The 25,616-nt window shown below is 39.8% G+C and overlaps 1 protein-coding gene across 1 annotated transcript in view; it reads left to right on the forward strand.

Annotated features, from left to right (window-relative positions):
• MAP7D3 (MAP7 domain containing 3) overlaps positions 1-25,477 on the forward strand; it is a 35,796-nt gene extending 10,319 nt beyond the window's left edge. The window contains 17 exon segments of the mRNA XM_052673310.1: positions 1,237-1,400; positions 3,524-3,638; positions 4,579-4,599; positions 9,351-9,452; positions 11,267-11,365; positions 11,753-11,851; positions 12,912-13,037; positions 15,060-15,181; positions 15,527-15,657; positions 15,744-15,988; positions 17,244-17,379; positions 18,386-18,566; positions 19,566-19,670; positions 19,939-19,992; positions 20,681-20,774; positions 21,209-21,407; positions 22,451-25,477. Coding sequence (XP_052529270.1) covers positions 1,237-1,400; positions 3,524-3,638; positions 4,579-4,599; positions 9,351-9,452; positions 11,267-11,365; positions 11,753-11,851; positions 12,912-13,037; positions 15,060-15,181; positions 15,527-15,657; positions 15,744-15,988; positions 17,244-17,379; positions 18,386-18,566; positions 19,566-19,670; positions 19,939-19,992; positions 20,681-20,774; positions 21,209-21,407; positions 22,451-22,760 — 2,303 coding nt within the window. The 3' untranslated portion in view covers positions 22,761-25,477.
• The last annotated feature ends 139 nt before the right edge of the window (positions 25,478-25,616 follow it).

The following is a 25,616-nucleotide window of genomic DNA, read 5'->3' on the forward strand; positions in this document are numbered from 1 at the left end:
AGTGAACCCGAAAGGAGGAGTATTAGAGTAGAGAGGAGAATATTCCAGAGATTTGTGGCTTCTTGAAGCTGTATGTCATTTCTGACATTCAGTTTTCTGGAGACCACCAAGCAAAATTAGCTGCCTTCGTATTCACAGTGTTAACAAAAACACTTCTGAAATAATAACCCTTAGCTTAGAACCACTACCTGAACACTGAGGTTTGGGAAACACTGATTCAAAGAAAACCAAAAAGAATATAGCTAGTGGAATGGCTTGATTGCTTTGAACACTGCTTTTCTTGTTTCCTAGAACACTGAAAAGATTCCTGGATTGAAGTGACAGCAGTATCTGCTTTATCTCAGCTAAGAATTGAGAATTAAAGTGTAAAACTTTCACCCAACTTTATATTGCTTTAGATGTGAATCTCAGTTTATATACATGCAGCAAGAGATAAAGGGTTCCCAGTATGGCCTGCAGTCCTTACTCTTAGTCTCCCAGCTGCTGAAGAGCAGTCTTTTCCTGGCCTGCATTTCTGTGTTGCTTAACGTATGTGCAGAGACACAGGAGTGGGAACAGAGAGAAAATAGGAGCAGGACATACGTAAATCTAGAAGTAGCTTGGGAGCCTTGTATGTAGATAGTACAAATGCATTGTTAATGTAATTATCTTGTTTCTTGGCTCATTTCATCTGTCTAGCCAAAGCAAATACCTTTGCTGCGTATTCAACTGCTGGCTTTTTGTCCAAGAGCTGAAGCTTCCTGCTAAACTACACACTGTGGAGAATAGCAATATGATTTTGATCTCAGATGCAGTATATCTGCAGGGTTTTCCCATCTTGTCACTCAGTGCTTTACATCTTTCTGTTACATCTTATTTTTAAAAAAATGGGAGAGAATTGCAAAATACAAAAATTCCACCCTTTGATACTCAGTTGCTTACTAAGATTTCGCTATTATGATGGTGAGAAAGGTGTGTGTATAATATAGGCTATATACATATCCTGACTTTCCTGTCTGGACTGAAGTGTAATGGCAGAAAGTGTTCAAATTCATTGCCATTCTGTGGACAGAATTAAAGGTATCTCTGTCATCATGTGCAGTGTCATCCAGCACTACTAGCTAATCTTGGTGTATGTTTTAACTTTAAGGGGTGATAATTTTGCCTGGTGGTAGTTTTACTTGGTAGCCTTTTGCCTGTAATCTATGCTGTCATATCAATGAGTAATTAAGTTCAACTTCAATTTTTTCTTTTCAGCTGCCAAAGAGTCACAAATCCTCGAAAAGGAGAGAAAAGCAAAACTCCAGTATGAAAAACAGTTAGAAGAAAGGCAGAGAAAGCTAAAAGAACAAAAGCAAAAAGACGAACAACGGAGGGCAGCTGTAGAAGAAAAGAGAAAACAAAAAATAGAAGAGGAAAAGGTATTATGCTTTGAAGTTCTTTAGTTATGAAAGGGTCGATTGCCAGAAGCAGTGTGTCAGCAATAAAAGCATAACACACACACAATGCTTTTGTAAGCCAGCTGTGAGAACTTGCAGTGGGTCACTGATAAACAGGGTGTAAGCCTGGCTGGGTGTCTTCTGAGAGTCCAGCTGTTGTTACACTGTTCTAGGAATTGGGGGGTGTGTTTGTTTGTTTTTTTTTACCTTTTTTGTCTGGTGTTTCATTCTCTGTAATCAGCTTCTGGGTGTGTTCAGATTGATATTCCATTTGAACTTCATGGAATAGTTTACATTTTTGAAGAATAAGCAGAAATGTTTGGGGTGGGCCTTGGCCACAGCCCAGTGCGGTATTGTCTTTTCAAGCAACTGCTTTAAGCATATAACATGCTTTATGCTTCATGAGGTATGCTTTAAGCCTACAGTACATTTATTCATGACATTTAGAAGATGGTGGGTGTGTTTTAAATAGGCATGGTGATAAGCAATGGCAGGACTAGCTGATGAGTGTTTGTTTGGGTTAACCTTGTCTTGTACTTGGTCCCTGGGAAATGATGGTTATGCACAGTTATACATCTGGCAGGTAAGGAGATAGTGATCTTTACAGTTGATCTGTAAACCTCTTTTTCAACTAAAAAGTGAAAACAGATCTTGACATTTGGACTCTGACATTAGAAAATAATTGCTTTTAAAGAAACTATCTTAAGGCAGTGTTTGTCAGCAAGATCTTGTCTACACTTGTAATTCAGCAGATAGAACGGCATCAGAAAATACACAGTTTGCCACATTCTTGTTGGATGCTTTAGCCAAGTCTCATTTAGTTAATCACCTTCTTTAGATAATGCAGAGGAAGCACAATCGCAGGCACTGGAAAAATAAGTATTCTCTGTCTCAGCCAGATTTGAAGACAATTAGGCATGGCTAGGGTTGAGATACCTGTCTTAAAATAATTACTCAATTATTCTGTACAGCTGTGCAACTGATTGCATTGATATCTTGAGTTGATAACTGATTTTTTCATAAAGCAAAACTTATATCTTTTACTGTGACTTTCAGGAATTACTGCTTAGCAGATACCTCATGGAAATATAATCTGCAGGTTACAGAAAGGTTACATAAGGGCTAGGTGGTTTGGCAAGGAAAACCCTTTTACATTTATCTTTTTCTGTGTATGGAGAGTATCCTTCCTTCTAAGCTTGCTTTGCATCACACAGTGACTGTGACAATCTGTTGTGAAATGACGTTGAAAGAAGGTGAAAGTCTTCTGTCCTCAGGAGGGGGAAGCTTTCTGATAACAAGTCCCCAAGCATCGTGCTGTAACGCATCAGCAGTAAATACGGCCTCAAAAGATCACTTGGGATGTGACTATTGCATGCAGAAATCTGTGTTGACACCTGTATAGAAAGCTGGCTGTTAATAGAGAATAAATGGTCCAGCATGGTGCAGTTTGTCTTTATGCACAAGAGCTGGAATTCCCACACAAGCGCTTACTGTCCTGGAGGCAGGAGAGCTGTGCTTGGTTCTCTGTCCTGTCAGCAGTGATCGCTGTGCGCTGCAGCTGATCGATATTTTCTGCAGTTTTGCCTTCACATCTTGCTTTTTCTGGTTTCACTGTATTTGTATTAATGTCAATATCTGTTAGTACTTGGTCTGTACTGTTTTTTGTGTTGTTTTGTTGTTTTGTGTTGTTTTCTGAAAACACAAATAACCTTATGCTTACACCTGGTATTTCATGCTGGAGAATTTTCAGCGCCTCTTAGAACTAACTGCAGGATGTAAATTTAAAGAATAAGCAATTATTTTTGTTCAGTTTGGACTTCGTCCTTATTTAGAAAGTAAGTAGTGCTGTTTACTGAATAGGAAATCTGGTGGCTATTTTAAGTAAAGAGTAGAATAGATTATCTGTGGTTTAGCTCAGCCTAATTACATCCACAGTTTTGAAACCATTAATTGCCATTAACTTTTTTTGTGTGATGGCTTTTGTAATAAAATTTAAAAAAGTATACCAGCAACAAGTTGTAAATCTTGCTGTACGTTTTGTCTTCTGGCATACCTGTGCTTTATACTTACATAGATAGCTTCACAGAGGTGTTGTTTGTTAACAGGAGAGACATGAAGCAGCTCTTCATCGTACCTTGGAACGGAGTCAGCGACTGGAAACACGACAGAAGAGATGGTCATGGGGAGGATCTGTAACTCCAGATTCAGAGAGCAAAACGGGTAAGTAGCACCTTTCCTAGCATAGCTAGTTGCAGAATATTGTGGATGTAAGGCAGGTGTAGTGCTGTTCATAGAGACCTGAGGATCCTTTCCTGTCTTGGATTTTATAACAGGATCCATGAGTTGGTTCCTATTAGTATTGCTGAGATATAAGCTGGTTTTGACTTTGGAAAATGGAAATTGCATGGCAAATATATACCTGGCAGCACTGCGTTGGTAGTTCCCACACGTCAGATAAGGGAATTGTAATACATAATTTAAAAATAATTCTGAAATTCTACAATAGTTCTTCCATTGCAATATGTATAATGTTATGCTCAGAGTGGTGATAAACGTGACCCCAAAAAATCATTCTGTAGTATTCTATCTAAAGCGTTTTGAACACAACATTAACCGTTTTAGAATACCAACTGATTATTTGAATGACCAGTAATGGGCAAGGAGGTGCAGTGGGCAGTGTCTGAGCTTCCTGGATAACAAGTTGTGTCCTAGATTAAGTGATGCATCTTAACAGTTTTTAAGTGAAGCTCAGATTGTTGCATGCTACAAGCAAGTAACTATTTTTGTTTGTAAATATTCTGAAATCAAAGCAGCTGACCAGGATTGTATTGGGAGGGAGGCTTTTATGTACTGCCTAGCTGAAGGGGAATAAGTAACTTAATAATCTGTTATTATCCAGGAGTAAAATAAAGCCAAAAACTCTTCAGTTCAGCCTACCTTCTGAATTGCTGCAATTGAACCGTGTGTTTCAGCTTTTGTTTTTAGTAGTGTTTTTTTCTGTCAGCTTGAGTGTCGATTTGCAAGTGTTTGTGTATAACATGTTTGAAAGCACTTGTGATAGGAATTATCGTTATGATCCCCAGCTTCCCCAGTCTTAGTTGCCTTACATTGTTTATTTTTATACCCCGTGACTAAGCTTATGAACCTTCTTCTTCCACAGAGCAACAGACCACAGATGAAGGTGAAACTGGTGGTATTGATTTCCAAAACGTTCTTTTTCTGTTGTCTTACGCTCACTGCTAACCTTTTAAACTTGAGTTCTTGATTCTCTGAAACTAAAGAAAGCCATCTTCGTGTCGAACTTTTCCTGGATCTTGGCCAGCTGTACAAGGAATATGATCCCTAAGTGGAAAGCAGTCCTCTATGTTTTTAACTATCCCTCCCAGCTAATTAAACTACAGCTTAAGTCATGGCGTCCTGAGGGAATTTTGAAGGAGAGGATATGAGCATTTGAGTTTTTAAAGATGATGTGGGGAGGAGAAATCCTCAGTGTATTTGACCATAAATTAACTGAGTAGTTTAAGCTTTCCTTTTAAAATGGGAAAATTTCAGTCCTTTCATCGTTTCCTGATTTTGAAAAGTGGGCATTGGTTTAATTTTTGTTTGTGGGATGTCTCTTGTTGGTTTTGTTTGTTTTTAACCAGCAATTGAAGTAACAGTGGTAAAATCAGACCATTTTTTGCTAAAACGCTGTGAAAGGGAATGGATTCCGTGTGAAGTTTCTTTTTCCATGAAGGATTTTGCAAGCCAGATATGTCCTGTTGTCTAACTTAAGTCTGTATATTAAATGCATTTTCTTCATATTTCTATGTTTGCCAGTGTACAGACTGAGCCATTCATAGAAACCCTTTGGAACAGTAATGTATCTGTGAAGTCTGTATGTTTAATATGCAGTTATTTCATGTAGCTAGTTGAAAGCAACAGCTCTCAGCTGAGAGCCAGCCAAATCTGAGTACTGAAAATCTGTGCATGCTCACAGCATTACTAATTCAACACAGCTGTCTCATAATGCTGACAATATGAGGCTTGAAAATGCAATGAAAATCTGAGTATGAGTTAACTGCCATGGCTTATTCTGGCTGCACAGGAGAAGCATGTGCATTTCATTCTCTCGTCCCTTTCTCTGCACAGCATGAATCCTTCATTTTCTCCAAAATTAGCCACTTTCCCTGTATTGGCTTACCTGTTAACCATATGTTCCTTGGGTACACATCTAAATGCAATTACTGTATTTCACACTACCAAACGCCATTGAACTGAGAGAGCAGGATATCACATTTGTCTTGCATGTTTAGAAAAGCGCTATTTTTTTTCTCCTGTATTCTTTAATTTTAAAACTGAACTAATTTTAAAGCTAAACTTTTTATCAAGCATAAAATAATGCCCTTTGCTCTCTCCTAATTGATGTGAGGAAACAAGTCCTGTCTGTCCTTTGATCGTGGAGGAAGACTCGGTCCACAGAGCTGCTGTAGCACATCAAAAATAGACAGTGTCTTCCAACAGACATGCTCCTAATATGAAGATAAAAACTTAAGCCGTGCCTTAAGCATCATGAAGTAGAAACAGGAAGAGCACCCTTGTTCTGCTATATGAGACAGATTTGAATAATTTGGCACTGATTTTGAAAAATTTGACTGTGAAGATAAGCAGCACGGTATTTGACCACGACACTTTTATGCATCCACACTGTTTTAAGCTTTGTTAGTTTTTAGATTGTTTCCAACATACAGCTGTCTTTGCTGGGCTGGAAAATCATGACAGGATTCAATTCTTTTCATATTTATTCCTGTTTTAGGTTTGCCCTTTGCTTCCTAACTTTCTGGGAGCTTGTTGCTTAATGGTTGTTAAAAATGTACACAGCAAAACCCCCATGGGGTAAGATGCATAAATCCAGCCAGATTTGTAAGAAAAATCTTTGTGATCTCTTTCACCTTATATTTGTTTAATTGCTGGAAAGAGAACAATTACTTGTGGATTTGGGGAAGATGACACCATATGAGCCTTGCTGCATTACGTCATTGTGGCTGAGCAATGCACCTGCTCCATCAGCACGGCTGGAGCAGATTTCAGGATGGTATTTTTCCATCATCAGTTGCTGTGGATTTGGGATTAAAGGCTGCGTTCCCATTTCTAAAGTTGAAGAACACCAGGAGGCAGATTTCAAATGTTCTTTATTTCATGTGCTGCGTCTTTCTTGTCTTTTGAATTGCTGCAGAAAAAAAAATATTTTTTTTAATATACAAATAAATAAATATATATAATTTTATAGATTTATAGATATAAAATGAGGCGTCCTTCCATGATCCAGCCACGTCAACAGCAATATGCAGGAACGTTGACTGGTAAAGCAGCATTTGTGGTGATAGAGGTGATGTGCTGTGGAAGGTAAAGCCCATGTAATTGAACATTTCACCAGCCATCAGCCTTTCTGTGTTATGTTCAGAATGTGATTCACTCAGGCTGCACCAAATGGCCTGAAATTTAAAAATTGATGAAAGCCCCAGAGTCAAATGCTACGTTAATGACATTGCTGTCAGTGCTGAGATGAAACATGCTGGGTGTGGGTCTGCCAAGAGAAGTGGCAAGGCTGTGTAATAAAGCATCCTTAATGACAGAGCCCTTATAAGTGAGGGAGGTTTAGTGATGACTGCTGAGCAAAACTCGACGTTTGGGCACACCTGGAGACTTGTGCTATTAGAATAGAAATTAGACTGCTACGTTCTCTTTTCTAAGCAGAGGGATTCCTTATCCTAGTAGAAACTTGAACCAAGAGGCAGAGAATCTGATTTTATTTTGCCTTATTTTATGCACCCCATGAAGGCAATGTCCTTGCTTGGTGAAGCTCTGTGAGAAGCTAAGGCTGAGAGCTGCCCTCTCTCATAGTGATATATTTAAGATACTGCATTTCACAGCTCATTACCAAGTTACTGATGCTTTCTTTGGCTTTGTTGCCACAATTAGTTTTTCCCTTGCATTAAATAATAACAGCTTTTTAGTACCATGTGGAATTATGCTATGTGCTTCTTGCAGTTGTAAGTTATAAAGATCTTAGACAATTAATGCAAGATAAACTTTCCTGGAGGGAAAAAAAAAAAAAAAAAAGAAAGAAATCTCAGTGTGATTAATGCACTTTACCAGTTAGATTTTTTTCAGTAAAGTCATGAATTGGGGTATTTTTCTATCTGAATGGTTATCTATACACTATACTTTTTTCTTTTGAGTCTCCTAACAGCAATTTCATCATTTATCTCTGCTAAACAGCGCTGACCACCTTCAGAAGTTGTGAACTTGCTGAAGTAGAAATACTTGTCTTAGTGTAATTTTTCTCAAGGCAAGATTTAAGCTTCTGGGTCTCAGTAGATCACAGACCAAGGCTCAGGCTTCATGCAAGTTGTGAAGTTCTAATTTAAACTGAGACGTGTGTAAATATCTCCATGATGTTAGGAGGCATTTGACTCCCGCAAGCTTAAATTAAGGTTTGAGCTGTGCTTTTTTTCCCCCTTTGTTTCCCTTTTTTTGAAGCAGCCACTAGAGGGGAGTGTTTCCCTTCAAAAACACCCAGATGTAAGCATTATGAGTTCCTGGTTTATTGCACATAAAAAACCTTTCAAGGCTGTTTTAGTTATCAGAGTGCTCAGGCTTCATTCACTAAATACCATTTTTGTTGCATTAGGAAAATCTAAGCTCACATCTTAGTTTCTTAACTTGAATGATCAGAGATTCCCCTTTCTCCCTCTTACTTCTTTATTCTCTATCACAAGAGCTTTCAGTTTCTTCAGCTTCAACTTCAGAATGTGCTTTTCCCTTCACGTGGCTCTGTTGCTTTATGAGGGAGCCCCATAGCTTCTGGTTTTTCAGGAAATCTGGGTTGGGTATGTGAACCACAAGTACAAGCAGAGGCAGGGATATCCATGGGGACCCTGTGCTCTTGCTGTAAGGAGCTGCTATAGCTTGGTAGCCAAAGGGAAAAGAAGCTGCCTCTGGTGAGTAGAGCTGCTTTTTCCTTTGACATTACTTATGCACTAATGAGTTCACATTAATCATCTCTGCAGTACAGTATGCCAGCAAAATCAATTCTTTCTGTAAGATGTATAGAACTTCTCATGTTTATTATGCTGCTCCTCATTGCTTTATGTGCAGTACTGTTTTCTTTGTAGTGAGTTTCCATAGCAATAGATGCATGCTTTCTCAAGGTTTTCGTTCTCTGGAGTAGTTTGAAATTAAAAAGCAGGTCTTTATCAGGTTAGTGGTGAACCTGAGGTTTTTGCAGTATGAGATATGATATTATACATGTCTGTGTATGTGTTTGTATGCACAAATAGATTAATGCTTCCCAGTACAATTGTTGGAAGGTTGCTAGGAATAAGGAATGCTTAAGGAATAGCTTTTTCAAAAATCAGGAGATTTTTAAAATGAAGCAGCTCTTAGAAGTAATTGGAAATAAGAATACTTTCTTGGCATTGTTCAGGACTTGCTTTCATCCTTCCAGAAGCATTTGTTGTTTTTGTTTTGTTAACTAGCGACTGAATAGCTGGTCTGACACAACCTGAGTGGGAGTTAGGAAGGGAGAAATCACTGTTGCTCAGGGTGTGATGTTCCCTTCTCTGTCTTGCAGTCTGGTAGCAGCACCCAGCCTCAGCATTCATCTTTATGTGTTAGGAGCACAGGGCTTAAAGTCTCTTGTTTGCATACATTGCTTAAAACCTTGGCTTTATTCCACTAAAACTAAACTCCTTTTCTGTGCTTGTTGCATCTGATGCTAATTGTATCAAGAACCTTCAATGGAAGAAAAAACCAAACACCTCTGTTTCTCATTAACCAAAAGCTAAAGTACCCTTTGGATGTAATGCTTCCCAAGCTGCCTCAGGAAAGCGTGGAAGGTTCTTCCTTAGGTATGAAGATGAATTCTAAAGTAACCACTTCTTCACACAGCCAGCAAGCGGTCCACCTCCACAGCAAACCTCAAACCAACAGAAGCTGCCATGAATAAACGTTTGTCATCATCTGCAGCACTTTTAAATGCTTCTGATCGAAGTAAGTGTTTGGGTTTCTGTTGGAAGCAGGTGTACTGCTTACCTGCTGCCAGGGAGGGGACAGGAGGAGGAATGATGCTCCTCTTCCTCCCTTGCTCTGTAACTCAGTTCCTGTTTTCACCTCAAATGCATTTTATGCAGTTTGTTAATCCAGCCTGACTGTTCAGGGGTTTCACCCAGTTGATGTGATCTCTGTTTAGAGGAGAAGAATGACGGTAAAGATTGCTGTTCTTTGTTGCTTTGTTGTTTTCTTTAATTATTTCTGGAATCACGTGACCAAAGCCCAATCTTGGTGAATGATTGATTCCCAAATCATTTCACTGCTTTTAGAGGGTTGCATGCCTTAAATTACATCCTAAATTTTCAGCAAACTAAAAATAGTACAAAGAATAGTTTGAGTTGTTCTTTCAGACAGTTATTTGATTGCCTGTGTGGAGGGAAAGAATCAAGTTAGTTTTGGGATCTTTGTTTTCTGCAGGTCCTGTGCTCTATAAACACGTGCTTTCTTTTTAGTCTTAGAATTTTGCTATAACCAAATAGAAAAGAACGCATGAAATGGGATTTTGTTTGGGTGGGAGTAGGTTGGTTTGTTGTGACGTGGAGTTGTAGAGCAGTTATAGCCAGGTAGGTGTACCTTACTGTGCCAATATCAAGGAATAGAAGTGGACAACAAGCACTATTCCTTTGGTTGGTTGGTTGGTTGGTTGTTTTAATGGATATCTGAGGGTGTTTGTGCTCTAAGAGATCAGCTACAATTTCTGTGGATTCCATTGGAAAACGCTTAGTGTGTATGTGCAAGCTAGCTAGGCTAGAAAAACCCCTCTCAAGCATACCAAGGGCACAGCTAGCAGTATTTTTGCAGATTGAGGTTGGAAGGTGATGCAGCAGAAAAAACTTGCATTCGTACAGTCTTTGCCTGCTGGGGAAACTGGTGAATTTATATCCATAGTGACACAGCTGCAGGGGCAGTCTCTGAGTCACTGGGGACTGCTTGCAATCTGAAATGATTTTTGTATATAATGCCTGCAGGGTTCAGCTCTGGGTATGAGTCAGAAACTGCCATAGAGTACAAATTAAGCACCTAACAAAGGAAGACAGTAATTATCAATTAAATGGAATTGCTTTTCAAACTTACTGTCTACCTTGAAATTCTCTGTGAATTTTTGTTTGCTTTGGAGAGCAGAAAAATCTCAGGTGGTTTGAAAAGGAAGAAATTTGGATAGAATCTTCTGAGTGCTTGGATCAGCTGGGCGTAGAGGTGATAGACTGACAGATTTAGATTGCAACAGTTCTGTGCTCTTGGTCTGGGGCTCAGGAGGAAATGTTTGCTGAACAATGACTAAATTCAAATGACAGAGGAAAATACAGCTACAAAAATGACCAGATTGCTTCTGCCTTGTGTATGGGAAGGTGGAGGGACAGAATGCTGAAATGAGAGAGGAGCTTCTCCCTGGATCAGTGGGGGATTTCCTCAGTTGTGTTCTCTGTATGTGCTGAGCTGAGCACTTTGTTACACTGAATGTGAGCATTTTTTTTCCAGTTATTTATTCACAGAGGCATATAAGGATGACCTTAATAGGTCAAAACATGAAGTCTGTATGACTGGCATCCTGTCTCTATGATAAGCAATGTACAGGAGTAAAAGAAATAATGCTTATATGGAGTAATTCTTCCCTGATCCAGTTTTTCTGCTTCTGAAGAATCTATAGTACAAAGTGACTTAATTGTGCTTCTGTATCTTTGGGTGCTGGGGCTGGTGTTGGAGGGGACTTCTCAGCTTTCCCATAAAATTAATCAATGCACTTTCACTTCCAGGTACCGCAAAGCGAAGCGCCTCATTAAACAGGCTGAATCACAAAGTCCCTCCGCACTCTCAGCAGTCAGCAGTCAAAGGTTCACAGGTGGAACAGAAAGGTGCTAGAAACGACTCGGTCTGGAGAGTTGGGAGGCATAGACGGGATATTTGAAGTTGACTTTAAGCCATGCCCCAGTTTCACTATACCTGTTTTTACCCATGTTTTCATTGCTGCAATGCACTGAGGCAAAACAATAGTTACGAGCATTCCAGTGCCAGATATTGGGTAACCTCCTACAGATCATTATTTCTCCTAAAAGGGGAAGGGTGGGGGGAGAATAGACAAATGGTAGCCAAGCCATTTAGCCTACGAGAAGCTACTTCTTCGTAATGATAGATCAGTGTTTGTAGATTTCTTGGCAAAAGCAAAGCATGGGAATGGCAGCTTAGAAAATTACATATGTAAGTGTCGTGTTGAAGTAACATTCCTTACGCTTGGTCTCTAGGAGGAGCAGAAAAGAAGAGGAGCACATCTTTGAATAGAATGAGTAGTAAACCCCATTCTTCTCCTGAACTAGAAAAAGTGAAAAAGGAAGAAAAAACAGGTGGTTTGTTTCATAAAACTGAATACTTCTTTTAAAACCCGTTCCCAGTAAAGTTTGGGTAGGACTGCTTCCACTGGTTTCCTTTGGTTCTGAAACCTTCAGGACTTTTAAAGGGCTTTTTAGTTACCTAATGGTAAAGATAAAATAGTAAAGATAGAATTTCTTCCTTTGGACGAAAAAAAATCCTGTAAGAAGGACATAATTTTGTTGGATTGGGCTCTAAACAGATTGTAAGTTGTCCCTCTGCTAAGAAGAGAGATGTGTGATTGGAAGCTGGCAGGACTCGGCTGTACTAAATGTCAGTGATGTGTTCACTTCGTGGTTAAACCTTACTTCAGTATTTTTTTGAGCTCCCTTTCATGGTTCAGTTTAACAGCATCTTCTCTGGTCCTGCTGCTGGTCTAAACTCTGCATGTGAATGGTGGAGGAAGCCAGTTACCACTTCACTCTCTTTTGTTCTCTATTCTCACTGTTAAAATTTCTCTTTTCTAGCACCTCATCCTAATGCAGAAGACTAGAAACTTCTCTAACACTCTTTTTCCTTTTGAGTTAACAGTTCTGAAACTTTCCTTTTTAGCAGCTGTTGCCAGCAGTGGAAACTTTATTCTGTTTCAGAATCTTTCCTGTATGGGAAAATGCTGGGTGCCATGTGAATCTGTGTGAGTGTTGCCCGGTGATAATCATTGGCTTTGCTTTGCAAACCTTTGTATCACATCAGAACACCTTTCCTGCAATCCAGGGTGTGTAGCTCTGAAGAGCTGGTAAAAAAAACTTCATGTTTTAACCGACTTCAGCACTCATTTCTTTTATATGCATGTCATTCTACTCATTAATTTAATTGGTATCAAGCAAACCAAGGACAAGTGCAGCATAAGAGATTGCAGCATTTAACCTTTCTGAGCTTTTAGTTTTGGTTTCCATCTCCATGACTTCGGTGTTTTTCTTCCAAAACTGTTACGATTTGCAGTGATGCTTACAAACCTCCTTTGCTTTGTACTGCTTGTCTTTTTCATTATATGATTTCATGTTGGATCCTTTTTGATTTGTTCCCATCGTTTAGCTCGTCGTTCCCAGGTCAGTCCTCTGGACAGTAGCGTAATCAGTCGCCTCCTCGCCCCCACTCAGGCCTCCTTAGCTAGGAGTAAAAGTGCTGCTACATTGTCGGCTGATGGACAGGATCCCTCAGGTAACAGGAAGGCAGCAAGCCTGAAAGGTTTTTGCAATTGTTCTGCAAACAAGAACATAACAGTAACTAACTGTGCTACCCATCAGTGTGAATCAGATACCTGATATATGGTTATGTATAATATTACTTATCCAATGTTTTCTTGGGTCAGTAACAACCAATTCATATGCTGTGTTGCATGTTTGCTTTGCAAAACCAGAGAATAATACTGGCTTTTAAATTATGGTGCCAGTTTGTTTGTTTGTGGTTTTGTTGTTCTTAACTGACTGAGAGATCTACATTTGAGAGTACGCTCAAATGAATCTGAGACAGACTGGTCAGAAAACAGTACCAGGAAATTAAACAAAAGGGGGGAAAAAACAACAAATCATCTCAAAGGAGGCTGAAAGAATAAGTGCAAGGTCTGGATTTCTTTAGTGGGAGAAACGTACAAACGTGGGGAAGGAATGGCCTTACCATAAGGGCTGGGAGCCCTGAGCTGCTTCACTTGGGCTGACTGTAGGCATAGAGGCACACCAGCAGCAGCACATACTGGCTGGCTCATGCAATTTTACACTGGTCCAAATGGAGCTGGTAAGCTCACACAGTGGCTCAGCTCAGTAGTAGCACAGGAATTTCTACATCATCTCAGCTGCAAGCCATGGCTGCATCCCACATGCCTTGTAATCCTTACTGGTGTTGAGCATACCCCAGTAAATACGTATGTGGAACCAATGCAGAGTCCTTTCTCCTCTCTTACCTTATAACTTGTGTTCCCAGTTTTGCTTATTTCCTCTTTAGTAGATTCCTCCATCTTTATTTTTGATCTTATGCCACTTAACTTGATCCTTGTTGGTAACAGTAACATTTCTGCACTGCTCCCCTTGTATGAAATTCAGGTTTTTGGTTTGTAGTGGTCACATTTTTGCACACCTGTCTATATGCCACTTTTATTTTACCATGAATATTTCAGTTTGTGTTATGTGGGGAAATGCCATCTTTTTCACTGTTGCTGACAGCATGTGACTTACTCACTATTGCTGAATTAAAGATAACTTACTGTCTTATCGATTTACTTAAAAGTACTTTAGCACAAACTAAGCACAAACAGAATGCAGTTCTCCTTACATAAATGCTTTAAATATAAAAATAAAATGTATTTTCCATAAAGTGACAAAACTAATTGCTGGCATCTGTCAGAATTTTTTCATATACAGATAAATCACATCTAGTTTCAGATTTTTACATATATGTATGCTTTTCCATCTATAATTATTTTAGTGAAGAAAGTATTTAGACAATACAGTGTTGAAAGAAATTGTATTACTTGTGAAGCGATTGACAGTTACCACATGAAAGCTATTGTGGTTTCACAGTTGACCCTTTTCTCTTGATATGGTTCTTTTTCTCAGCATAGTTTGATTTAGTAATGTGGATAAAGGGCACAAATACATTGTAATATAGGGGTCAGAGAGGCAAAGTAGAATAAAATAATGTTGCATAAATGCTGATTTCACAAGATAGGTTTGTAAAGTAGTGCTCAGATTCCTCATGTAATGCTGCTGTGAAACTCTTACAAAAGAAGGAAGATTTCCCCATGAGCATGGGGGGGAACATGCTTAGAATTTGAACCAGTCACAAAGAACTGGTAAAGAATTATGATAAGCCTTTAACACTGTTGTGAAGCATTTATGATAAGATGCAGCTTGACTGGAATCAAAGTAACACTACCATATTGCTTATTTCAGCATTGTTTGGAAAAGCATTTTATTTTTATCTCCGTCAGATTGCTGCTTTCAGAGTGGTTTTGTTCTTAGTGCTGCTGCTTCCAAAGTACTAATCGTGTGGTGGTGGTGTCTGTGTCCGTGACCCATTGCAATGTGCACTTCCTGTGGTGTTTCTCTGTGCGGTTTCTAACACACAATCTTTCTTTTTCTCTCTCTCCCTCTTCCTTTTCTCCTATTCTTATGCTGTGCACTTGGTTCTTGTTTTGTCTTGTCAAATTCCTAACTTTTATAGAATCTCACCTCTGTCCTCGTTCAGCTTCAGCCAGTTCCATCAATTCCCCAGTCCCAACTCCTAAAGTGCCCGTGCGCAGTCGTAGCATCGACAGATTGAAGTCCTCTGTATCTTCATCTGATGCAAGTTCACCAGATCCAACCCAGGTTTGTTGAAATGCCAGAGGAATTAGGTTTGTATTAATTTGGGGTTTGGAAGCGCTCAGGATGGGATCCTGATTCAGCAGATGTCCTATGTCACTTCATATATGCTTCAGAAATACAGTATTGAAACTGCATTGCAGTTTTACAGTCCTTGATCATTCCCGTATTTTAAAAGCAAGCTGTCTGCTGCTTGTGGCTCCTGAAGGATAATTTAGATAACATCCTGACTGGGTCTGTGTTTTGGAACACAGAAGTACACATTGCTGAAAATTTGTGTGCTTATGGCAACAGCTACCCTGTCTTTAACCTATCCTGAAGTGAGCGTTTTATTTTTGTCTATCTTCTTAGAAATCAGAGACTGAGAAACCATCCCCAGGTTCTGGGTTGCGTCGCCCTTCCTCTCCATCGGTGTCTGCCCGTAGAAGATCCCCTTCTCCTGCCAATTTGGTGAAGCGTCCTCCATCACCATCTGCAGTTAGGTGTGTGTCCTGGCTGGATCTCTCAGCTCTGTAGTGTACGTGAGATTTTCAGCGTTATCCCTGAAAAATGTTCTTTACTCCTGCAGACAGAAGACTCGCCCGCCTTCGCCTGGCGTATCGAAACAGAGGCCGCCATCTCCTACTCCGATCCATAAACCAGCACCCATCCAACGCCCGCCTCTCACACCAGGTGTTATCAACATTACCAAAAAGAAAACTGAAGCAGAGAGCAAACCAAAGGAGAAGAGCACAGAAGCAACAGGACACGAGCAAGGTGCCCCATCAGCCTTGGATAGGGATGCGGGAGCGGCTAGCACAAAGACCAAAGAAGGTGAGTGCCTTTCTGTGGCTGAGGCTCTTATTCCACATACATGCAGTGTGTGCTAGATCTGGTGGCTGCCCTCTGTCTGTCTGGAATCTTTTCCCCGGGGCTGTAAGAATTCTTATGCGCATAACACAAGCCCGATTCAGCTGCTGAGTGTGCTTGGTGAAATTAGGCTTTGTAGCTGCAGGTAGCGATTATGTGGCTGTGGGACATAAGCAGTTTTTTGGTATTAAAGTGCCTAATGATGGCATTGTGTTTTGAATGTATTGTCTTTAGATCAGAAGGAAAAAATAACTGATGTCACGTTTGTTAAAATGACCTCAGCTGGAAGGCTTTATAAAAATTAAGCAGACATGTATGTGCTAATGTGTGAAATATTAAAAAAGAAAGGCATTCCTCACCAATATTATCCTGCTTTTGCTCTGCTGACACCGAGAGCTAATTCTGTGAATGTGTAGATGAGCTATTGTCATGGAAAAGTAATATTTATAGAGTGGGAATAACTGATAGCCATCAGAGTTCTTAAAATATTTATTGAGTGTAACTGGCTGACAAGATTTGTTTGTGTTTTTTTTTAATGTTAATTTATTATAGTATCTCTGAGATTGAGACATGGTAACACCAGGCAGGGCATGAGCAGCCATAAATGGCAGGCTATATAAAAACCTGTTAACCTGGTAGCTGGAACCATTCTCATCTCCATGTAAATTGGAAAATGATTTGTTGCTAACACATGATATTACTGAAGTAATTAGTGTGAGCCTTCAAGGCCAGGTAAAATGATGATACTCTATAAATACAAAGGCATTAATGTTATGAAAGAAGGCAGATTTTAGAATTAATATTTCCTCTTTCTAATCATGAACGTGCATTCTATTTTATTTGAAGAAAATTTAATGTATTTCCTGAAGCAATTTTTTTTCACTTTTCTTTAGATACATCTAATTATTCTAGACTGAGTCTGTCCTTTAGGAATATGTTATAAAGTACTATGGTAATTGGAGAGTATCATTAACCATATTGTCTGCAGCATGACTGGAACAGTGTGATTGAAATGAATTATTTCAGCATCATTGGGCACCCCTTCAGAATCACCCTTTGGCTCGTGTGGGTCTCTGTATGCAGAGATGCTTGCTGCTGGGTGATGGGGGCTGATCTAAATGTTAGTGGCAAAAAAGAATTGTCATCATATGGTGATAACATCTTTCTTAAAATTAAGTTACGTGGACTTTTTAACAGCAGTTTCTTTTCCACTTTGCAGAGTCAGGTAGCAAAGCAGCAGCAGGGACCACCACAGCTGAAGAAGCTGCTAAAATCTTGGCAGAAAAACGGCGTTTAGCACGGGAGCAGAGAGAGAGAGAAGACCAAGAGAGAATTCAGAGACAGGAAGAGGAAAGGTAACTGTGGGAGAAGGGGGTGATGCTTCCTGCTGTTGGTGTGGTTGGTGTGGACATTTCAGCTGTACGTTTCCCTAAGCATTGAGTTTGAGATGGGACAAGTTGCTTGTCTGTTGTTAGTCTGTACCTCAGTATGCATGTGATGCATGGTCATAGTGCAGATCACTGCTTTCTTTTCCAGACAGTCACCCTTGCTAATTCTGTTTCAAATCTAGAATGTGCTTTTTACACTTTTTGCTTTGTTGTCTTGAAATATTCAGCCTCTCTGTACAAAACTTTCCTCTGATGAACTCAGCCAGTGAGTACGTGAAATCTTGTTCTACTGGTCCAACATCTGGATCAGAAATGTTGCAGCCAAATAATTCAAAGCAACAAATCAGAATACCCTTGTTTACCAGATAGAAGTTGTTAAAAATTACAGCTTTGTGCTGACTTTACTCCAGATTGGGGATTACCTGTGTGTGCTTTTCTGAACATTACAGTATCAGATTTTGTATGTGTTCTACTCTCAGGTATAAAGCTGGCCTAAACTTAAATGCAGTCTGATATTGATGTTTTATCAGAAACATGTCATGCCCATATTGGATCAGTTTGGATGTGTATGACTGTGTGACACCTCCAGTATACCACTGGTACTAAGGCTGTAAAAGGAAGTTGTTTCTAAAATCTGACTAGATTTGTTAAGACACTGAAAGTTGCATTCCTATGAGGGATGCAGCGACTGTTATTAAGGTGTTGTCTCATAATACATGTCTCAGTGGAACATTCCATTATTGAAACAACTGGTCTTGGACTTGTCTTAATCAGCAAAGAACATCAAGGTGCACATAGTTTCCTCCAAGTGTTTGTGCATTTCCTTGGACTGGTCTGACTGACATCTGTGAATCCACAACAGAAACTGTCCTTATGAAGTCACTCTGTGATTGACTGAAGTAGAAATCCTTGCTTTCCTCGTCTGTCTCGCATGCATGCTTACAAATGCATATTTATATTTTGACAACACTAGAGTCAGAGAAGAAGAAATGGCCAAGAGAGCAGTTGAAGAAAGAGCACGACGGGAAGAGGAGCTCCGCAAGCAGGAGGAAGAAAAGAGACTGGTTTATGAAGAACAACAAAGACAAGCTGAAGAGGAGAGAATCCGCCGAGAACAGGAAGAACAGGAAAAGCTTGCAGAGCTTCAGCACCAGGTTTGCTTTCAGCTGAGATTGGTTGGAGAATGTTGTGAAGTCCTTGCCTTGCCTTAGCCTGTGTGATTTCTGTTAGCTTTTGATAGGTTCAAGTATGGGACAAAAGCACACATTTTGGAGTTGTTTGGTTTTTCTAGCCATCCAACATTAAGACTGTTTTACCAACATACTGCTGTGAGGTACAAGAATATGGTCTGTCTGCCTGTAAAGTCATCTGATGTCCTCTGTTCCCACACGAGTAAAAAGTCTGCTTTTCTAATTGAGAAATAGCCTTCCACAGCTAATACCTTTGTGCCTTTTTATAAAGGCATCTTTCCAAGTGAAACAAACTCTGTTTTGAAGAAAGTGGACTTTCTTTAAATGAGATTGATTTAGAAAATCAAAGCAGCTTTACAGATGAGAGCTTGTAGTGAGATGGTTTGTGTTTAGAGAGCTGTGTCTTATGGATAGCATTGATATGTGGGCAATTCTTTAAAAGCTTGCTTAAATTTATAACAGTTACGTAGTGTTGACTGTACTTTTATTTTCTTTCCAGTCGTAGTGAAAGAGATTTTCTAGTGAAGAAGGAGCAGAAGATACTCAGCACAGAGTTCCTTTTAACAACAATGCCTGACTGGCAAAATTTTTGAATTGAGCTTGTGACAAACAGAACTCAATTGCTGTTCTGCTACTTCGTAAATTGTTCTTCTTAGAAAAACTTCATCATGAAGTTTGAAGCCTGGGCAGCCCAACAGCATCCATTTGCTTCATCCAAAGTGTTTGCATAATGATAGTATAGCCATGCATACTGTTTTTCTTTCCAAGTCAGGTCATACTAGTATAAATTTCACCTTGGTAGCTGTATAGTTGGCATTTAGCTGCAATGTGTGCTCCTATTAAATAGTGATTGTCTGCAGTTCCTGTCTGTGTTACACCAGAATCTCTGTAACTGGTCTGCTTTGAATTCTTGGAGATGAGTTTTTCACTGAATGCTTTTCTTTCTGTTCTCTTTATTTTCAGAGGGAAGAAGCTGAAGCAAAAGCTCAAGAAGAGGCTGAAAGACAGCGGCTGGAAAGAGAGAGAATTATGCAGCAAAATATGCAGGAAAGGCTTGAAAGAAAAAAGGTATGCTGTTTCAAGAGCAGAGAAGTCTCTTACCCTTAGAACAGGGGTTAAGTGTTAGCACTAAAACAAACTGAGCAGGCAGTCTGTCTCAGATTCATTCAAGCAGAAGCAGTAGTAGTTGTTTTAAGTCAGCTGTGACTTGTGAGCTTCAAAAGCAGTGAGTGAAGTAGTAAGTGTATGAAATAAGAAAATATATGATAATTGATGAAAATTTAAACCAGAGTGCTGAAATAAAACTCCATTGTAAATATTTTCCACTTTTTAACAGAGAATTGAAGAAATAATGAAAAGAACACGAAAATCGGATCAAAGCGAATCCAAGGTACTTATTTGCTTAGATTTGTGTAAAGGCCCTTCTGAAGCCTTGTGTAAAGCCTTTGTCTTTGTCTTGTAACCTCTGTTCTTCTGTTACCCTCAAACCAGCTTGCAAGTGAAGGTCCAAGTGCTAATGTACCAGAATAATTTTCAGTAACTTGCATACATTGTACACATCCTTTTGCATTGCTGTTTCAGAAGTCTTTGTCTGATGCATTTTTGTTCAGCGCATACAGAAACACTGTGATCTGGCATTACTTTCTGACCAGGTACACAAAGCAGTGGTTAGTAGTGGATTTTATTTTTTTAAACAGTCATCCTTCTCCTACTGTTCAAAATGCCATCCTATTTTGATACCATGTGGCTGAAAACCAATAAATATTTATTGCACACCTTGGAAAGGGAACTCGGGAGTATTTCCTAGGCAGGGGATGGAAGCACGTCTCCCACATGTTTATGTGCTCTGGCTCAGCAGATCTGCTTGTTGTTGAGTGACCTGAAAAGTCAAGTCAGCTCCAGCAGCCCTCTTAGTTGACTCCCTGTTCCCAGCCATGGTTGCAGGTTGTCTGTCAGCCTTTGGAGCAGTGTAGACTTACTGCTTGGTGCAGAACAGCCCTGCGTGGGAGCCGTGCTTGAACCATTTTTGAAAAGCTTCTTGGTAGTGAGCTGTTATGAGTAACACTGTGGGAATTCAGTTGCAGAATGAAGGAAAGTCTGCCTGTGAGGTCATGGAGGGAGAGGATATAGAAGAGGAGGAAGAGCTGGGACTTGAGAAGGCTGATCAACCCGGTAAGGAAATGTGATAAGTCAGATCTAAGTTGCTGTCAGTGTCTCAGTGACATTTCAGGTGTGTTAAAAATGTCAGATCAGTTAATGGCATCAGCTGTGATTACCTGGGACACAAGTCCTAGAAGTACCACAGAGTCTTTTTACTTGAGATCATTCTTCTTAAACCCAATTCCATCCCACAGAAGAAATCCAAAATGATGAAATGTAAAACGATCTGTGTGAGGAAAATACACTCCTCACAAGTGTATTTTTAAAGATGGAAAACAAATACATCGTTATAGGCAGCTTGTCTATCGATTGATTTCTGCATTGAAACAATGCCTCAGATTTTTGGCAAGGGAGGGTCAATTTGACTCTTGCATTTTATTCATTTAGAATAGCAGCACTGTTCCTGAAGCTGTGTTGTGTTGTTTTTCTTTCCCCGATGCTTTCAGGAAAGCTGAATGGCATTGACTTACCCCAGGAAGTCAAAGGGGAGACAGAGGATTGTGTACAGACTGCACGGAGCTTGATCTCTACAGAGCCTGAGCAACACAGTGTGACAGAGCTGAAGGCCAGTGAAGTATTTATGAATGGCAGTGATTTGAAAAGTGATGAGGGGTCTCTACTTTTTACTGAATTGAAGGATTCCAGGTGAGTCTGCACTGTCGAGCAGTTCTCTGTCACTCAAGAAATCCCTTTCTTTTTTTCCTTTTTTAATTAGTTTTAGATCTGCATTTGGCATTGGGTCAGATTTTGCACCCACTAGTTTGCTGGTGTTTTTCTGTATGTGGTGTGTGACTGCTGTCAGTATACTGGCTCGTGGAGAGGCAGTTATGGAGAATTGTCTGCTCAGATGACACATGTTGATTTTACTGGCTTTGCCAGCAACACAGCAGTGTTACTTATAAAGGAAGATATTGGCTTCAAGTCTTTTCCCTTCAAGTAACTTTTCATTAACAGAACATAAAACAAGGAAGAGGGGGACAAAAAAAAAATAACCTGTAGAAACTGTAGAACAATCTCAGTGGTGCTGAAACACCAGATAGAACACAAAAGCCTCCTTTTATGAATATTGTTGTTGTTTTCCAAAATTTATCTTCTTAAACATAAAATATTTGCATCTACTGCTGGAAAATTTGTCTTCTGATGCTAGTTCCATTTGCTTATCTAAACACTAATGATTTAGAAATGGCATTGTGAACTCTTTGCAAAGTGATTAAAAAATGAATTCCACTAGTGGTGAATTATGGAGACATTTTCATTATTTTCTCAAAAATGAATGAAAATTCATCACTCTGAGTTTGAATCTCTTTAAAGATACGCAGTATTCTGAGGATCAGTTCTGTATTTAAGAAGTCTAACTGGAGGGGTAACAAAAGGAGAAATGCATATTACTGAAATAGAATTTTAAGAGTAAGTCTTTAAATCTGCTGGTTCTACTGTCAGTTCTGGAGCCAGACCTTACCTGAGAAGTCTTAGTGTAGTTAAAAAGCAGTTACATGGTGGCGAGTCATTCCTCTGCACTGGTTCTTGGAAGTGAGATCCCACATGGCAGCTGCAGGACCTTGTCTAGGATTGCCTTTCAGGATATGCAGTGCTTTGCAAGATATGCAGACTAATTGGCTGGCCTGTAATGAATCTAGAGATTAAAAATCCACAAATTGTAATACAAATGATCTGTTTGCTTTTTGTAGCCATCCTGCAAAAGAAATGGTTATCGATGACTCAGTGAAGTTGGGTGTTAATGAAGCTGATCATACAAGTGGACTTATTCAGAATCTTAATGGAAAATCTGATCTGTGGACTTGCGAGGAATTCACTGACATTGGAGTACATTCCAAGTCAACCAAACTCAGTTCAGACAGCATCTCTGCTGGTAACTGTAATCAAAACTTGAATGATGCTGCTACAATACCTTCTAGTCCCAAATTGACTTATGAGGAAGATGGTGCAGTGAATTCATTGACCAAACCTATAGATTCTTCATCAGGTAATTCAAGCTGATTTCCCCATCTATCTCCTCCTCTGGCTAGGTAATTAACTTTGCTGTATTTTTACTCTCCTTGCCTTAACTTCAGCTTCTTATTTTCAAGGCACTTTCTCCAGTGTGTAGACTGGAGGGAAAGCTCTTTCTTTAGTGCTTGCAACTTGCATTCTGTCAAAAGAAGCCACCAGTTGATGCCTTGTTAGAGATTTGCTCTATGCAGCACCTAAGGCCTGACACGAAGGCTCTTCCAAAGACAAAGCCAAGCTCTTGTTTAGCTCCTGCATCCCCTGTCAGCACTCAAGCCCATCTGTTGTGTTCTTCTATTCTGATTTCTTCTAAGATGTCTTAAATGGAACGTGTTACTTTTGAAGATACTAACAGTTTAATAGGTGTCTGATGTAACTCTACAGACAAGACCCGGCTACTTTCCCCTTTCCACTCCTAGGCGTGTTCTGTAACTCCTTGATGCTGACCTGCATGGTCTTTAAGAGGTCTCTTCATGCTCTGGCAAGGTACCTGTCCTCTATACTTACTGTAGAATAGGCTTTTGCTTCACTGAAGGAGAGTAACACCAACTTTAAATTCCACAAACGGTTGTGTTACGTCTTAGGAGGAGTAATAAAGCTACACACATAATAATCAGAATTTTCTGGAAGAAATCAGGCTGCATCTGAATCCCACGTACTTGAGAACCCAGACCGTGATGCAGCGTAGTGTCAGAGAGGCCTTGGTGTGCTGGTTTTCTTAAGATTAAACTGCTCAGTTGTTGGAGCTAAACCCCATGTGAACGCACTCACAGCAGAAATCTCTGTCCATGAGATGAACGACTGCGTGAACAGATGAAGTAAATGACAGTGGGAAGAAACAAGACTTGGTATCCACAGTTTCTTTCAGTGATGTGTAGCACTTTTTTTTTTTTAATTAAAGTGTAGCACTTTTCTAGACTGAACTGTTTCCTGAGTCTCCTCTGTCACTCTGCGTCTTGTGAGTTGTGGTCTGATGGACATAGAGACACGCTGAGACTTCCTTTGGGCCTCTGCTGAGTAGTCTGAGACCAGAGTGATTTCATGTGATTCTGCTGATCGCGTTTTCTTATGCTCAAAATCATTCATTTCTTAGTGAAGAAAGTGTTGCCTTTTAATTCTGAACTTGAATGTGTTTGGAGATAATGTGCTTTAAGAGTTACATACACAGCTCTGGAAATGAATACTCATACGTTTTGTTTTTGAAAGAAAAGCGACTATGCTGATGTTGCACTGTTAGAGGTGGTTCTGCGCTTACCTTCCTGGATGAACAGCACTCTGACAGTGAGGACAGGTTTATGTAGAATACACACAGTATGATGGTTACACTTTCTTTTCTTTGCTCTTTGGACAGAACTGTGAACACTTGAGACCTGGAAATAATCTGATTGCACTTCAGTAATCCAGTGCTCTATCAAGTACCGAAGGCCTTGTTTTGAAAAGCTGCTTGTTTACCTTCATCCATCTTCAAGTTTGCAAAAAATAAGTAACACCAGAGAGGGCTGACAAACTTCTAGATTTGCACCTTGAAACATTTCAGGGAGACTATTGTGCTGATGTTCCTTTTCCATTCGTTTAGTTTAGTTGTTAGAGAGGATGTCCTTGTGCAAGTAGCGCTCGTTTCCCTTTTACAGACTTTACACTAACCTGCTGGAGTCTTTTTGTTTTCCTATCAGTGTAACAGCAGTGTGCCCCTGGGGACTTCCCAGTTAGCTACTGGCTGGATTTTGCATATTCCTAAAATGGCATTTGAAGACTTCCTCAATGTGTGTTAAAGCTGAACACCAGTGACAATGCTCTGGCAAAATGTCTTATTTTCTAACATAAAAATATGGGCGGTTTCAAAATGCAGTCATCACTAATATGTTTTAATCTATTGGAAAACATCAAAACGTTTTACAGCCTGTGCACTAATTTACTGCAAAACTGTTGAATATCTGGATACGTTTGTCATAGTGCAGTTTAACGTGTCATGCTTTTAAAAGTGTTTTCCTTTTGAATTATTTATCTACACTCGTGTAAGTATTATTTTATTGTGTACATAACAGTATTAGACCGTTGAAGTCATATTTTGTTCATGTTAATTACTCCAAGTATTCCTGTTCTAGCTTTATAATAGTGACTGCAAGCTGCATATATATTTCCCTTCCCCTAAAGCCTGCATTAAGTAATCTATTTAACCTGAATCTTGCCTGCTTTTGCAGCATGAAGAGATTAACCAAGCATCTTCCAAAAGCTGCTGCTAGAAGTAATAATGCAGTCTTGCTCTTACGTCTCCGGTAACAGAGATACTGAACAACGAGGCGATTAATTTAAAGAATAGCTGTCTCCCATCCTGCTATAAACACTTGGCTGATACTTCCATTCGGATGAATCATCCCAATGGCAGCTGCATTTTCAGCGGTTGATGAAAATGGTTTTGCTGGAACTAGAAGTGTTCTTTCCCCAACGACTGCAATAGGAAACCCTCAGCCTTCTTCCTGCGTTTGCTGCGCAGCACATGGTAGTACTTTTTAGACTTTAGAGCAGTGCCTTAGGTGAAAAGAAAGATGTATTTTTGTACGATAAGCTGTTTCATTCTGGCAGAGACAATCATCCCAGCAGAAGATGCGGATATGTTTTCTGTGCTGATACACTCTTTGTCCAACGGTCTGTTACAGCTCTCTGTAAATATGTGCGCTCTGTTAAATAAACTTTGCAGTTGAACAACGCTTTACTTCTCTAATGCTAAACATTACCTTACTAGGAGGCTCCAGCCCCTTGCCATGCTGACCTGCCTTGAGATGCCCTGTGGTGCTGCTCTAACTGCTCCTGCCTGCAGAGTCCCAAACCAGGTGCCTCTGTGGCTGT

This window comes from Tympanuchus pallidicinctus, unplaced genomic scaffold (genome assembly GCF_026119805.1).
Source record: "Tympanuchus pallidicinctus isolate F22 unplaced genomic scaffold, pur_lepc_1.0 scaffold13, whole genome shotgun sequence".
Taxonomy (NCBI): Eukaryota; Metazoa; Chordata; class Aves; order Galliformes; family Phasianidae; genus Tympanuchus; species Tympanuchus pallidicinctus.